This window comes from Paramisgurnus dabryanus, chromosome 4 (genome assembly GCF_030506205.2).
Source record: "Paramisgurnus dabryanus chromosome 4, PD_genome_1.1, whole genome shotgun sequence".
NCBI classification, from domain to species: domain Eukaryota; kingdom Metazoa; phylum Chordata; class Actinopteri; order Cypriniformes; family Cobitidae; genus Paramisgurnus; species Paramisgurnus dabryanus.
The window spans coordinates 2,540,376-2,557,322 of record NC_133340.1 but is presented as its reverse complement, the minus strand read 5'-3'; the positions used below and the strand labels follow the sequence as shown (position 1 = coordinate 2,557,322).

The 16,947-nt window shown below is 38.5% G+C and overlaps 1 protein-coding gene across 3 annotated transcripts in view; it reads right to left on the bottom strand.

The window, feature by feature from the left end:
• itsn1 (intersectin 1 (SH3 domain protein)) overlaps positions 1–16,947 on the bottom strand; it is a 59,508-nt gene that overhangs the window by 39,382 nt on the left and 3,179 nt on the right. For all 3 annotated transcript variants that reach the window (XM_065295416.2, XM_065295414.2, XM_065295415.2), the window contains exons 2-3: positions 7,790–7,853; positions 6,461–6,556 (exon numbers count right to left, since the gene is read on the bottom strand). In XM_065295416.2, the coding sequence (XP_065151488.1) occupies positions 6,461–6,556; positions 7,790–7,817 (124 nt within the window). In that variant the 5' untranslated portion in view covers positions 7,818–7,853. The remainder of the gene's footprint in view (positions 1–6,460; positions 6,557–7,789; positions 7,854–16,947) is intronic.

Genomic DNA, 16,947 nt, shown 5'->3' with positions numbered 1-16,947 from the left:
TTACGACAGTCGTTTCTGTTATATGCTACAAAACGTTAGATCCTATTTTCTTAACTCATTCACCGCCAGGCTTTTTTTTTTAAAGTTGCACAAAATGCCTTCCCGGAAAATGTTCTTCTAAAATATATAAACATATAAATATATCAAATGAAAGAACAGACCCTCTGCTTTTAAACAATAAACAACAAAAAAAAGAAAAAACATTTCGTCCCATCTATATATTATTTTTCTCTGCTTATAAACTCTTTAATATGGGTTTTTTTCTTCAAAAATATAAACTTTTTAGAAGTGATGCACCAATGTATCGGCCGCCGATATTTATCGGCCGATTTTTGATTAATTTGAAACCATTGGCATATCGGTAACAGCACGAGAAAGGCCGATACCGATTTTTATTCATTAACCGCATAAAGGCAATGAGTTGCATGTCTGTTGCATAATCCAGCATTTTTAACAATAATTATCAAAATAATTAAATACTTCCCAAAACAAAATAAGTTGTATAAATAATAGTTTGTCAGACGTGCGATGAGGGAAAAAAAATAAATCACGTAGTTAATCACGCGAGATTACTCATTCACGTGATCTAGAGTATTTCGGGAAAATGTTTGCAGTCTGGGCTTTCTTCAAAATCTCAGATAAAGACAAAAAAAAAAAAAATCGCCATTTGCAACGAGTGTTCTGCAGAAATATCAAGAGGAGGTAGTATTGTACACAAGTGTTTAATATCTGTATCGGCATCGGTCAGAAGTTGTCTGTTTAAATCGGTATCGGTCCAAAAAAAAATCCTATCGGTGCATCCCTACTTTTTAGCAAAAATTTTGTTAGAGTTCAGATTCAGAACGATTATCAAAACATACACAGTGTGTAAATTAATAAATCATTTTCTTACATTTTTTTATAAATTGGGTAAGTGCGGCTTTACAGTTGTACACGCCCTAGAGAGTATATAAATGTATAAAATTACCCTACTTGGGGGCTGCTCTTATTGCAAAGAAATACAAATTTAAATGTTTTGGTGATTTCTAGTAAACATAACTGAAAGTCTCCCTGGGGGAAAAACTGTTTTTATTGTTGTTTATATGTCTATGTGGTGTTTTAATAGGTTTTAAAACAAGCCATGTGCAAATTCTTTGCTAAGTATTTTCTCAATAAAATTGGAGACAGTCTCATTCCTGTGGTTTAAAATCAACTTGGTTTCCAATGTTTACAGACATGTAACCAATCACAACAACACAGCTGAATGCGAGTATCAGCGGTTCGAGTTATAGATATATTTTGTATGGATGCGGCATAGACTTGGTGCTGATACAATTTCAGGGTGAGTGCTGTAACCGGTTAACATCAGTGCTTAACTCTTTCCCCCCATCATTTAAAAAAAAAAAAGTTGCAATCCAGCGCCAGCATTTTTCATGATTTTTACAAAAGTTTAATACCTTCCAAAAATGTTCTTCTTGAAATTTATCAACATACAATATATCAAATGAAGAAACAGACCCTCTGCTTTCAAAACAAACAAATACAAAAAAAAATTAATTCTACCTTCATTAGTTCTTTTATCACATCTCAATTATGGGTAGGTTTCTTCAAAAACACCAAATTTTGAGCAAAACGCTGATATAATTGCATTTTTGTGACTTTTGATAGAGATCAGATGCAGAGCGATCCTCAAAACTTACATGGACATACAGCTGTTTGCCCTAAGGCCATACTTCCGGGTTTTATAAGTTGTGGAACCTGGTGGATAATAGCGGTATTGCAGAAAGCCGGAAATACTTGATTCCATTGGCAGGGAAGCGGTTTCTCTTAATTGATGAGTTAACCCGTCAATAGCGTGGAAAGTAGAGCCCGACCGATTTATCGTTTTGCCGATTTTATCGGCCGATATGAGCATGTCGCAGATATATCTGTATCGGCGTATTAGCCGCAGATATGAAGCCGATATGAACGTTCCTTACAGAACACATTAAATGCTTTTGAAAGATGTAAGTACTTGTTTGTCCAGCAGAGTGCGCCCTATTGGTTGCTAATGGCGACTCAGGTCACTCACTGTAGTGACATCAGCCAATCCCCCACCCCCTTCACTTCAGTCAGTCTCTCAGTTCAGATGGCGGCCGGGGCAGTCACGCGGTTTCTTCAAAACATTTTACACCTGGTATTAAGGCGCGCTTTGGTCGATTGGATTATAAGTGGACGAGAGAGACACATTCCTGTTTACATTTGGTGGTTTTAATCAGTCTTTTTTGTCCACTTGCGAGTTGTTTCAAACGCAAGCGGAAGAAATGACGCGAGGCGGAGAAAGGACGCGCTTAAACTGACGCGCAGTCTGTGGGAGTACAGCTGCTTGTGCTGTTACATGCTCATTTCAAAGCAATTGATTAAATAAGCTCGCGCAACTTTACACCCTTTCTTAAATAAAAGAGGCGGAGAGCAGACGCTTTAGTTTTATAAAAGTTTAAAGTCCCGGCAGAACACTGTGGGTTCGTGTTATAAAAAAGTTGTGCAGTACATTAAACATTAGCCTACATCAGTATGTTGTCAGTAATTCAAGCATTGTCGTCTTAACGGTAAGTTTTTAATTAATTTGTGAAGTCCATAACTTACTCTAAAGCTAATAAACAATGACTTTATAAGTTTCCATTTTTTAAAATAAGCCCTATATAACATTATTCTCGTTAAAACTGACAATGGTTTAAGTTATATGTATTTTGTTTTGTTTGTGTTTTAAAGTTATTTATAATAAGTCAAATTTACTGTTTTGTGCACTTATATCAGAATCATTTTGGATAATAAAGTTTATTGTTAACTTGTAAAACACACCTGCCTATATTACATATCTTTGTCACGTCATTTTAAGTGTTTGATCACCACATTTGTGGTGTGATCATAGAGTGATCATTGCAAAAAGTATTCATATATAGTATATTCTGTTAATGTATATAGTGTATTCTATGTACAGTACTGTAGTAGTATAATATACTGTAGTATATGTGTACTGTACTATAATATGCACATAATGAATATCGGCCGATATATCGTTATCGGTCTTTTTTTACTCTGTAATATCTGTATCGGCATCGGCCCAAAAAAATGCATATCGGTCGGGCTCTAGTGGAAAGAGTTAAAGATTAGTGCTGCAAACGCGCAGTTCACGTATGCATTGTGTGAAACCGAACTTAGCACTTATACGTCTAAAAATTCAGAATATAGCATCTACTTACATTATAAATATATCTACATATAGTGCAAAAGAGTGGAGGTGGGGACTCATTTGCATATTCATATCTATAGTCCGAGCTGTGAGATTGAGCAGAGGCGGGGGCTAATTTGCATATTCAGAGCGCTGCATATACATGGGTTTCAGCTGGCGTCACTCACTTGTCTTCCGCCATTTTGAGGACCTGAAGTGGTCGCAAAAGAACTAGAAGCTATGCCTTCAATATGTTGTGAGCATCAAAATTGCTATTTTTACAACACTAAGAAGGCTCGACAAAACATGATATTTTGCTCGAAGTATCGCCTGTGTCTCTACACGTGAACTCGAGCATTGAGAACATTGTTTGTGAACAAAGAGTTTACTAAAAAGAAGGTTTTGAACAACTGACTTTGGTTGATTTGGCTTCCGCTCGCCGCCATCTTCCCAGTCAAGATGTATCGATCTGCGAATGCAACGTAAGGAGGGAGGAGAGTAAAGATGGATAACTCCTAAAGCATAGTTCCATATAAATGCACAGATAATTCGTTGTTTTGTCGCAAGTGAAAAACAATATTGACCTTCTAGTTGAAAAAGGAGCCTCATATGAGATTCATTCATTCGCATTCAGAAATCGATTATTTCCGTCTGGCAGGGATGACGAGCAGACACCATAACAGCCAAAATCAGTTGTACAAAACTTTCTTTTTATTAAACTCTGTGTACACAAACAATGTTCTCAATGTTCGCGTTCATGAGTAGAGATCCAGGTGATACTTCGAGCAAAGTTTCATGTTGTGTCGCGCCGCCTTAGTGTTGTAAAATAGAGGTAGTTCGGTGGCAGCATACAGCGGCTGGAAGAACGTATCGGGGATTGAGTAGGCATCACACCCAAACCAAGATATATTTTTTTAAAGTCGCGTTTCTTTTCATGACAGTCGAGGTGCGACATGTTGTCTTTCGTAGCCATTTCCTGTATCCATAAGAATCATAGACAGTAAAAGATAAGAAATCCGTAAATCGTAGCAAGCCAGCCAATGCTTGTCAGTAGCCTACTGGTACTCGGTAGGTCCTCAAGATGGCGGCATGACGCAAAAAGTCACATGACTGAAACCCATGTATACTAAATGAGGCAAGGGTGTAGAGATACATTCAGGCTGGTTAATTCACCAAGTTTTGCAAATCCTTTTTATCTAAACTTTGGTCAGAAAATAATCAAGCTAGCCAAGTCATAGCTACTCCGAACGAAGACATTAAAAATATGATATGTCTCTGGGTGTTTTGTTCTCTGCTGTGTTAAAAGAGCACTTGTTAGGCTGGCATTATGGCTTTTAGACCTACCAACAACCTCTCTTTCTTTTGATAACAGGTGGCTTTCTCAACACATGCATGCTTTCAGAATGCATCAATCCCTTCAGAGCCAAAAACAGATTTCCCTCTCCATGCCTGCCTAACTGCGGCCCGCTCGCTCCTTCAGCCGCCCTTCAGTCAACACAAAGACGTTCTTTGAGATACACTGGTCAACAGGAAATCCTCAAGTACCATCTCTTCAGTAGACATCCACAGTCCAACTGGAACAAGGTTGCATCTTTTCATTGGCTGAGTGCATTTTCCTTGTACTTACAATAAACAGAAAAAACCCTAAGAAATATTATATTTGGGTTAGATTTTCCTGATTGATTTTTCTAAATAATCAGCTAAATGTTTAGTTTAAGGGCTGCCAATGGCTGTTTCTGAAATCTTTTAAATGCTGCTTTCGAAGGCAGCAATCCAATGTTAGATCCTGAGATACCTTAATCGTCTTTTCGTTAATTATATGTGTGGTCTTGCTGAGGAAATGGGATTTGTCAAACCTGGTCGAGTTTGAAAAAATAAAAATGGCGGCAAAAAAGCAGCTGAAATTTTGATTTAGGTTAGATTTCTCATAAGGATGAAATGCAAGATTACTTTGGCACGTCAGTGTTTCTCCCTTGTAAAGGCTGATAAATGACTTTCACACAGGAGCACTGACAACCATCTGGAAATTTCTAAGACTGGTGAAATATCTTAGAGATGAGTCAGCTTTTTATGACAACAACAAACTAGTGAAACCTTTCACTAAAAACATGAACACCACTGCACAATATAGTAAAGCATTGAACTCTTCTAAAAATGCTACTGTATGTGGAAATCAACATGCCACACCCTGATCTTGCTTCTGTCTCTCTGTGAATGATTTCCTAACGATTTTGCAAACCATCCTGCATTATCTTGCCTTCAATCTTTGTATGTGCTGAAACATTCACCACCTGTTTGAAGAGAATCAGAAGTTGAACTCTGAAACGTCTGCGTCAAATGTAAACATTTACATAAGCGTTACAAGTTTGCTTTTCTTTCAAAATGCAAACGCTTGACTACAGGTCAAAAGCAAGGCTAGGATTCATCTGATATGAAGAGGAACTGATGCTGAACTGAGATCACCCAAGCAAATCTCTGAACAGATATGCAGTTCCACTTAACGCTTAAGTGCCTGATCTTAGATCAGTGCAAATTGATATCCATCCACTGTGGACAGAAAACAGGAAGTGGTATGCTTTTAATAGACTATCATTAGGAGAATCAATGTACTTGTATTTTTTATTAAAGAGGGGGTGTTTGGAGAGTAGGGTGATGTGAAACAAAAGCATGGTTTTGTTTTGCGTCCGCATGAATTTGTCTTAATTTGGCGAAAGTGACTTATCGCACCTCTGTCTGAAGTTGACGGTTGCAACAAATGATTCTGAATCAAATGATTTGTGAATCATCTAACAATTTAAAAAATGTTTTAGATATCATCTGCACAAACATAGACTCTTAATCTTGCGTGGTCCCTTATGTTAACACGATAACTGACAATCGAGTACGAAAAATACACAAAAACGTGCCCGGGATGGTTCGATTTTTGTTTTTTCACAATGCAAATGTGCATTCACACACATGCCGTAAAGACAGTGGTCGTTGTTTCTCTGCTGCGTATGAAGTTTGCTTATTTTCTGTGATTTCTCTCTCGTGCGTGCATTTTTGTTTATGATAAGATCATAAAGTAGTGCATGACGTGCTGTTCTAGTATGCTGATGAATGAACTCTGCTTTAGGATGGATTTAAGGGCAATGTTACTTGGTCCCCTTTGCGGGGCCGGTTCTGGAACATTTACGGGAAGTGTTTGTGTTCACACAGAAGATCCTCGCCAATTTTTCGAAAATGTTCTTGGAGCAAAGCGCTATATGTATGGGGTTTAGGTGTATTTACCTGTGATGAAGCCAGCAGGTGTGGGGGTCAAGCTGTGGAACTGTTGGTCATGTTTGGCTCTTTCGTCCACAGATATTACCCATGTATCCGACCCCCCTACAGAAAAAAACATAGACAGAAATAAGCATCAGCACAATGCTTCAACCTTTGTTAAAGGTTCATCAGGACAGACCACATCTACAAAGCTTTGCTAAAACAGACTACTCTTTTTGGGGGTGTGTACACCAAAACTTTTAAACGCGGCTGAAAACGCCTTGAGGACGCCGAATGCCAGCTGTTTTTCAGCTGAGTGCCAGCTTTCTTCAGCTGAGCACTTTGGTAGCTGTGATACTTCAGCTGCGAGCCAGTTGGTTGCTGTGGTAATGTCCCGCCCCTCCTCCACTGTGATTGGGTGGCCGTGTGAGAACTGACATTGACGAGCGGAGCTTTTCTCCCAAAGTTGAATCTCTTTCAACTTTCGACGCTCAGCGCCGAGCACGGAAAAACCGCCGAGCGCCGATTTTCAGCGCGGAAAAAACCCGCTAGCTGCTGGCTTATTTGAAAAACGCAGAGCTTCCATTGGAAACAATTGAAAACATGCGCCGGCCGCGGGCGTAAAAGTTTTGGTGTACACAACCCCTTACTGTATGTGCTGAAGAAAAAAACATAAATATTCACTTAAATAAAATGTAATATGTCAAAGAGCTCTATAATAAAGATGGTTCAGAGGTCATTGTGAGAAAGTTTTAGGGCAGGTAACAGAGAAATCTGCTCTACAGGATTATGTTAACTGGTTGCATATTATATCTTGCAAACATTTGGTTATCCCTTGTTAAAGCGAACATTGTTGCTGCAAAATTTGCAAACAAAAAAATATCACGAGGATAATGTTATCATAGATTGTTATGATTGTTTGACTTAAAATTTCTACATTTTTAAAATGTTGAAATGATTAACAAATCAGTTATTTGGCACACAGAAAGATGCTAAAATGTACATCATAAGAAAATTGTGTTTTTTTCCTATTTTACATTAGTAAGAGTGCCAGTTAAAATTGTCTGTACAACGATTTCAATTGTTGAAAATTGGATGTAGATTCTCATCTATAAATCTCAAAAGAAACAAAAAACTCCAAAAAACGCCTACGTAAAGGCCTGGAAACCAAAGCAACAATAGTTCTGTGAGGGCGTCCCTCTTTCATTCACTGATTCTTTCACTTATTCACTGACTCACTTCAACTCTTCAATTCGCCATCCACACACACACACACACACACACACACACACACACACACACACACACACACACACACACACACACGTGTCAGTCATGACATGCATCAGCTCTCACCTCCGAAGGGCGTGGGAAACTGGGCCATGGTTCAGTCCGTCAGCTGCCGTCAAGGCACAAACTCCTGTAAAACAACACAAAGAAACCTTGAGCTTTCATTCTTGCACTAATTTAACACCCTCGACATGAGAAAACAACAAAACGAAACAAGGTTTTATTTCCCATTTTGTTTTAGCTATAATAATTCATGTTACAGAGTTTACAGGGGATGAATCATGGGATGAGTGTGCCAAAAAGTTCCTTCCCAGCCATCAAAAAACAAAACCACCGCATTTAATCATTCATTTGACTGTTAAATCGCCTGCTATGAGCAATGCGCCCGTTACTACGCATAATCAACAGATCTCTGCTTAAAGGAATAGTCTACTCATTTTCAATATTAAACCATGTTATTACCTTAACTAAGAAGAGTTGATACATCCCTCTATCATCTTAGTGCGTGCACGTAAGCGCTGATAGCATTTAGCTTAGCCCCATTCATTCAATGGTACCAAACAGAGATAAAGTTAGAAGTGACCAAACACATCAACGTTTTTCCTATTTAAGACGAGTAGTTATACGAGCAAGTTTGGTGGTACAAAATAAAACGTAGCGCTTTTCTAAGCGGATTTAAAAGAGGAACTATATTGTATGGCGGAATAGCACTTTTGGGAGTACTTTGACTCGGCTGAAAAATCCACTCCCCTTCTCCCTCCCATAATAGGAGAGGGAGAGTGTTACTGCGCCGAGTTGAAGTACTCCCAAAAGTGCTATTCCCCAGTGCTCCTAGAACCATTCTCTGCAAATATGTAAAAAATGGGTATTTGAAATTTGGCTCCCCTTGTGATGTCAGAAGGGGATAATACCGCCCCTTAATCTGCACTATCCAACCACACCACTGCCATTTAGTGCAGATATCAACTCATTTGCATTTTAAAGGACACACCCAAAACGGCACATTTTTGCTCACACATACAATTTTAACTTGCTATAATAAATTATCTATATGCTATTTTGAGCTAAAAGTTCACAGACGTACTCTGGGGACATCAAAGATTTATTTGACATCTTTCAAAAGTCTTATGAAATGTCCCCTTTAATATGAACTCACTGTAATCTGCATTGGAACATTCAGTTTAAGAACAACCCCAGTGTCACATAAAAAAACTGCTGACCCATCTTTTAACCGGAGGAAAAATTAGGCAAGAAAAAAAAAAAGAGAAAATGAGCAAGATATTAAAAGGCCTCAGTCTGGGACCAGTTATGTCCCAGCTGTGTAAACCAACTGCTAAAGAACACACATACACGCATACACACACAGTCTCCAGCAAAGACACTCAGGGACACCTTGCCCAAAGTATTTAAATCAATGCCAGACTGCTCGCCCCCTCTCTCTCCCCACCCTTTTTCTACACTTTTTGCTTACTGGAATTCATCACTCTCTCAAAGAGGTCCAATCACATTCAACACAGAAAGGGATTTTACTAATAAAGTATGCAGATACATAGATATACTAAACACCGGTGCTGGGACGATTAATCGCTATTCATACTAATAATACATGTCTGAAGGTGATGCTCCTGTATTATTGCTCTTTAATAAGTAGGAAGTCCTTAACAATCTAAAATGACTGAGTTTTAGTCGTTTATAAGATGCATTTGAAAAGCAACATTTGCCAACAGTTTCACCATAATTCATTGAGAAGCATAGCAAGCATAATCGCACGATTAATCATTTTCACCCTACTAAACACTGAACTGTTTGTTGTAGTGATTCATGGAGAGGAGGAAGTTAAACGTATGCCGCTACTTCTACGGACTGATCTTGTGACAAGCTAGCAAAAAGCAGGGCTGAAACCTGATGTGGAAATCCTGATGTTTCACACTTGTATATTGCATCACTCCACCCAAGCCAATCAGATGGCTGCCTGTAGACTGACTAGCTTTGACGTTTTCCTGTGATATATTTGTTTGCTATAACATTTGAGGCAGTTTCGTTTTAGAGAAAATTCATGACATGAAACAATCTTAAACTTATAACAAAATATACAATGAAATTCTGTAGGTTTGTAGCCTCATTTTTCTTAAGTTTGATTACTTGAAATTATGATAAATTAATATATTTCTGGCACCATCTGACAGCCCACAGTTTGAGAATAACTGCCCTTTTTGGCCGAGAGTTGCTCATCAACACCGAAACATCTGAAAATGGTCACTTCCCTGTAACGTGTATGTGTAAACCATAATATGCTGCCTTTGACATGTGTCATTTAAGTCACATGCTTATTTACATTTGGCAATCTGGAGTATGTACAAACTTACATTATATTAGGACACTTTTTCAAGTTTTTTTTTTACTAACATACCTTACAGAAAACATTAATGGTGTACATCTACAAAACAATGGCATTGATATGTCTAATAAACTGTTTTCAGTTAGGACAGCTCAAACAAGCATTTTGGTCATAATGGGCTCGATTGCTCGAACGTGACCCCAATGATCGATGATAAAATGTATAATACATTTATGTTTTATCAAGGCTTAATATTATGTAGAGTGTGTCATTAAGAAAGCGCTTCAGTTTGTGTTTATTAACCCTTTAGTTTCACTTCATCATGCAGCTTTTCTTGTAAGAGGTTTCTATTTTTTAAAAAACATTTAATTCATTAATAATCTAGCACGTGTTCATTGTTCTGTCATAGTTTCTTCAAAATTAAGTTTTATATGAGTGTTTTTAATAAAAAATATTTTCATTTTCACCATGACGTGTATGCCCCTCCCCTTCGATTGCCCCATCCCCAGTTAATCAAGTACTGATACAGGCTCAAACATAAAGTCTACACACACACACAGAGCTACTGAACTGAACTGCTCTGAGAAACAGCCAATCAGAGTAAAGCTCAACATTATTATTCATGACCCTTATAAATAAGGAAATAAAATACCATTTCATTCTAAAGGAAAATCCTATATAGCATTGTAAATGGACATTTAAAAACGTTTTTGGATAATTTTTGCACTTAATAAAGTCACATAGCTTCTATGTAGATATCAAAGAAAGAATTAAAATTTTTTAATAAATTCTTTGGCATCTTTAATCTAATAACTGCATTTGCTAAAATCTGTGTCAGTTGAAGGTCACTGGCTGCAGGGTGTGTTTGTGCTGAGTTTTAATCTGAAGCAGTGGGGTGTTCTCAAGATGGAAAACTAAGCCCTCCACAGTGACAGAGAGCCCAACTCAATAGTAAAAACATGCAGTTCCTCGGATTAAACAGGACACTGGTGACTCTCTCTCTCTCTCTCTCTCTCTGGCAGAGAGCAGTGTCAAACACTGCAGTTCTAGTAACACTGTCACACAGTAGAACTGGACCTTGTTACTGGCGTACAAATGACCGTGACCATGTATGTCTTTGAGCATCTGACCTACTTTTCCTGTCACCCTTTTTCTGATCCTAATGAAGCTTTTTCTTCGGGACAATGCTCTCAAACACAAGTGTTCTGAATGAAAGCCCGGGAAGGGGAAACGCTCAGAGAACACAAACAAACCAGTGTTTTCGGAGGACCCGCACATCTCTGTCAAGTTTGGTTATACTCTAGCCTCAGTAATCTTGACTCACTCTGATGAATTTGAACACACCCCGAAGAGGACGGACAAACTGTGGTGATTCAATATGATTGGAATGCTCTCACTAGGTGAGACGAGTCTGGGTCAAGGGTTCAAGCTGTGTCTGGATTTATTTTATCTAGGCCTGATTACCATATTCATTAATGGTGCTTGCTAGGCCCGCATCATTATTACTCCAGCTCTTTTTTTTTTTACAAATACACAGGGGTCCACGTACAGTGCATGTGACACAATTTTCATCATCAGAAGAGTGCACGTGTCTATGCGACTGCAGTAAAGGCTATTAAAAGGTAACAATTATTCAATTGATTAATCGTTCATTTAAACGATCATAGAATATAGGAAATTGCATGAAATGACATCCCTAAAAGAGATGGGCACGAGTACTCGATTGCTCGAGTACTCGGACGTAGCATTGATGATCAATCACGAAAACGATGAACATGTGGGTTTATTTATTAATTTATTGTGGTTATGGCTGCATATGGATCTGATCTGGTTAGCATTACAAGCGCCTGTGGTAGTAAAGACTGGGTCTGGAGATGCATGTTTGACGTTGTGTTGAGCTAAGCAGACCGGCTTATGACATAACATTACCATGCATGATTCAAAAACAAACAGATAATTCCGCGAACGCATCAACCTGATCCGTGCAATGTGCTGCAACCCGCCTATCTCGCCGATCCTATGAAGCCGGCCACACCTCACATCACTGAGGCTCTATGGTTTAAAAGGATGCCGTGATTTTCAGAAATACAGTCAGTCAGTTGCAAAATATACAGCGCCGTCAAAAGTTCAATAGATTATCAACTTATATTTAAACATCAAACGTCAAGAGATACCAGAGAGCCATACGAGCATTAACATTACATCTTGACTGACAACAGGTGAGAGGACGACACGACACACAGCTAATCGCTAAAATGATAGCAAAAGACTTAAAGCTGGTTAATGTTATGAAGCTGTGCTTTGACTGGACGTGTTTAAAAGTGCGCTGTTTATGATGCACATCCACAAAGGGAGTTAAACTTTCTGTACATAACTTAGTTGAAGTCTTGCATTTTATGCAGATATATGCATGTTGTTTAATACATATATGTTGAATCAAGGCTTATTATTATGTAGAGTGCGTTAGAAAGCGCTTCGGTTTCTGCTTATTCACCCTTTAGTTTCACTTCATCACACAGCTATTCCTGTAAGAGCAGGGTTTCCCGCAGCACTTTTCAGTTCGGGCGGCCCACCTAAGCTGGGATACCCTACCACCTTAACTAGGTCGTCCAAAAAAAATAATTCCACCAAACGCCACATGGCGGAAATGAGAGAAATACATGGTCCGTCACTGTTTGGAGGATAACTAGCCTGTTGATAAAACATTTAATTCATTACTAATCTAGTATGTGTTCATTTTCTGTCATAGTTTCTTCAAAATTGAGTTTTATTTGAGTGTTTTAAATAAAATATTTTCATCATGACGCCCCTTTGATTGCCACGCCCCCGGCCCGCCCGCCTGCACAACCCTACCACCTTAACTAACACATTTTCTGTGGGAAACCCTGAAGAGGTTTCTGTTAAAAACATTTAATTCATTAATAATCTAAGTATGTGTTCATTGTTCTGTTATAGTTTTATTTAAGTGTTTTTAATAAAAATATTTTTATTTTCACCATGACGCGTATGCCCCGCCCATTTGATTGCCCCACACCCAGTAAATCGAGTACTCGTTCTTCAGACCTATGGATTAATCGAAATGAAAAAATTAGATAAATGCCCATCCCTAATCCCTAATGTAAACGCTTGTGCTATGGACATGAATGATACACAAAATCATGCTGTTTGTTGGGGACAGATGTTTTCTCTGCAATCACGCTTATAATTTCACTAAAATTTCATCATTTATCAGGATGTAATAAAAATCAGTACATATCAATATCTACAGGTTAGGACATGTCTGCCTCTGCGTGGTATAGTCATATCACTTGGCCCTACACATTTGTCTGCTATCAAGTGAAAATGCACCTCCAGCTATCAGGCAAATCGATCCTATGATTATATCCTACGTTTTTCCCAAGTACCTCTATTAATTTGTTTTTCAATTGGCAAAAAAAAATATCAATACTATTACATTAAATACCTGGAACGTACCTGCAGGTGATCATTTTTTCTATAAATCAATAACATCTCAAGAATCACAAAAGAAACATTGGAGTCCTTTGCTCTCTGAGGAAATTCAACTGAACTCAATACAAAAGACAGGTCCCCCTGCAAAAACACAGGGTTTAAAAACAAACACACCATCTGTGGAGTCATCACTCAGGTGATGTGAAACTCCTAGGGCAAACTAAATGCGGGTATTAATAATGTCAACACCACGCACACGTCTGCATTCCTTGCTAGACCGCACGAGGGTCTCCATGAATGCAGCCAGACAAACCCACACAGGTTTACATTCCTTCGAAAAGCAAAACAGTCTGTCCTGGACTGTGTTCAGCTTCGACCGCAATAAACAATATTAGCTGAAAAACATAACAGTATCCAAACATAATATGTTCCCTAAAGGGTGCACAAGCAGACATTTATTCCTCAACAAATACTCTGATGTGTTACTAGAAGGTAGAAGAACTGAAAAAGGCATAGACAAACATGCAGACGGGCACCATTGCATCCACCGCCACTGATTTCCATTAAGGCTGAGACAAGCCGGCAAATGGGAGTCATCCTCGCAATACAGTATTTCCACACAGATGCATAGTGTTTAGATGCTTATGGTTTCACTGACAACCCCAACAGTTACAGTCACCTCTTAACAAATCACAGACACGCTCTACCCCACCCATATTTTAATGCAGTCCAGACGCAAAGAGGAATTTAGCCTAAAACTCCAACAACACACCTAATATTTTGCAAACAGATCTTCTCGTCTAACCTTGTAAAACATTCAGTTTGATCATCAAGTTTCACTTCATGGTTCGAGTCATAACCCTCAAAAATCTGATCTCGGATCATTTGTTCAGTTCCACTCAACAGCATTTGGAAAAGGTCATAAACCGAAGTGCTTTCTCTGTAGCTGAGGTAGGCAGAATAACAGCTCTGCTTTAATAGTGAGAATGGATAGCTGATCTTCAACAGCTTCGGCTGGTTTCAGAGAAGAATATGAGCCTGAATCAGCGGATACAGAGAGAATCACCCATTGAAGTGAATATGACCGTCTCTGGAGGAGGGCCTGTACCCTTGTGCTTCTGTGCTGTGTTAAGACAAGGTTACAAGCAATAACATGCTAAATACTCCACAGCTAGACAAATATTCATAACACCTCTCTATAGTGTTACATAAATATGAATATGTATAAATAAATGCAGAATTTATAAATCCAAGAGCTTGTTAAGACAAGTAATAGAACCATTTTCAGGTAGTCGACAATAAAACATTTATTTTAAGGAGGGGCCAAAGCCAAATAAATTAAGCAGTAAATAAATTTAAAACCTGTGCAAACTTCTTAGTTAAACTGTGGGATCACACCAAACGCGAGTTCAACAATTTGCACGAGTAGATTACATATAAAGTCAATGCAAAGACGCGATCAGTTAAGACACGCAGTTAAATCCCGCGAGTAATCTAGAGCGAGTAAGGCGGTGCCCCGCGTTTGGTGTGTATGTAGCATAAGAAAACCCCATAGTGATAATAGTAAGTGCATTAAAGGTGCAAAAGAGGATGTTTGTTTTATACATTTTTGCAATATTACTTGAAACTGTCTTTACTAAATGATAAAAGACTATTTATTAGCTGCACTGAAAGTAATAATATTAATATACGTCATCTGTGCACAAGATAGGGCCTTAAAAACATCAGCCAATTGCTCATGCGGTCATCGCATAAGCGATTGGCCCTCTGGCTTGTCAATCACTGCCATTACGATCCTTGTGAGAGACGTGCGCGCTCCAGTAACTTTACACAGGCGACGCATGCGCATAGCGCATGAAACTCCGTCTTAAGTTTCGGTTTGTTTTCATTGTCAATCCTGCTTTCCTCCTCGAATTTGCACCACGGTAGAGAAGAAACTCGAAGGAGGACGCAAAAGAGAGACTTTTTTAAGCCGCTGGGAATAGGAGAAAATTGTCAGAAGAACGTAATGTAAACAGATTCGTTATTGGAGAAACATTTCAACGCTGGAGAGCAATAAAGGAACAGAGAAGTGTCAAGACAGACACGCAGTTCGCAAAATTCTTCCCGACAGGTAACAGTGATTATTCTTTCTTTGTGGAATAATTATTGTTGTGCTGTTATTCAAGTATATTGACGTTGTTCTTGTACTGTAGTTGTAAGGCAGTGACCAGTCTGCTACATGCTAGTTGAAATGGGAGTAGCGTCAACTGATCTAACATTTTAACGTCTTATTTGTTTATTATCAAATCATTTCACATAATGAATCCACTGACGCGAAACAGCATATGCCGGTGGTAAACAAACACTCGTGTTCAAATATTCGTGCACGAGCTTTGGAAGGCATTCCCTAGAAATGAGCCGTGAAGGAGGGAGGTTGTTCTTACGCATGCGCTCATTTAAAAAACTCAGTAACCGGTTTTGGATTCTCAGTCGGCGAAAAACATCCTCTTTTGCGCCTTTAAAAGAATAGTTAACCCGAAAATGAAATTTCTCAGAAAATTTACTTACACTCTTGCCATGCCAGATGTGTATGACTTGCTGAACACAAACAAATGATTTTATATTAAAATGTCATTATGTTATTTTCTTATATAGGGTCAACATGGTAAAGCATCATTCAAGCAATCCAAATGACCAGGTTAATATGTCTATCTACTGATACTTTTGTGAAAGGCTTAATATTTTTAGCTTATATACATCACATGTCCATAAGGGGGGTGTAAGAAAATATTGATACATGTGGGCATCACCAATTTTTGTTTTGTTTTGCAATATTGAGTCTAAAGAAAAACAATATGATACATTATTTATATAAAAACCATACAAGATTCATTTGGAGTTTACAGTTCGACCTCTAGATAGAATTCTTCTTATCTCTGAACTTAATCAGTGATAGGAAGTACTATCATCGCCCCCTGCTTCACAGTACTGCAATAAATCGCAACATATGGCATCGCAAACCATGTACCATTATATGGTATCGCGAGAGTTTTGGCGATACACAGCCCTAATACCCATGGCAATATATTGTTCAGCGAGATACAGTATATCGATAGTGTCGGATGTCACTGGTTTAGCATTTGACAACTAGACGTGGAATAACCAATGAGATTTGATGCCATCGACATGCCGCCATATATGAACTTACAGTGTATCTGTTAGGGTTGTGACAATTAATCGGGCAAATGCGCGTTTTCTCAATGAATGAATTTGAATGAATTACGGTGAAATGCCGCCACATTCAAAAGCCAGGGGGCGCTTTCGTGCAGAAACTCCATTTGTGCCACAGAAGAAGTACAGTATCATTACAAACACTATTCCAGGAAATGTCTACAGGAATATTTATATCGCTGTTCTTCAGGTTGTTTCAGGTATTTTCATGATAATAGAGAAT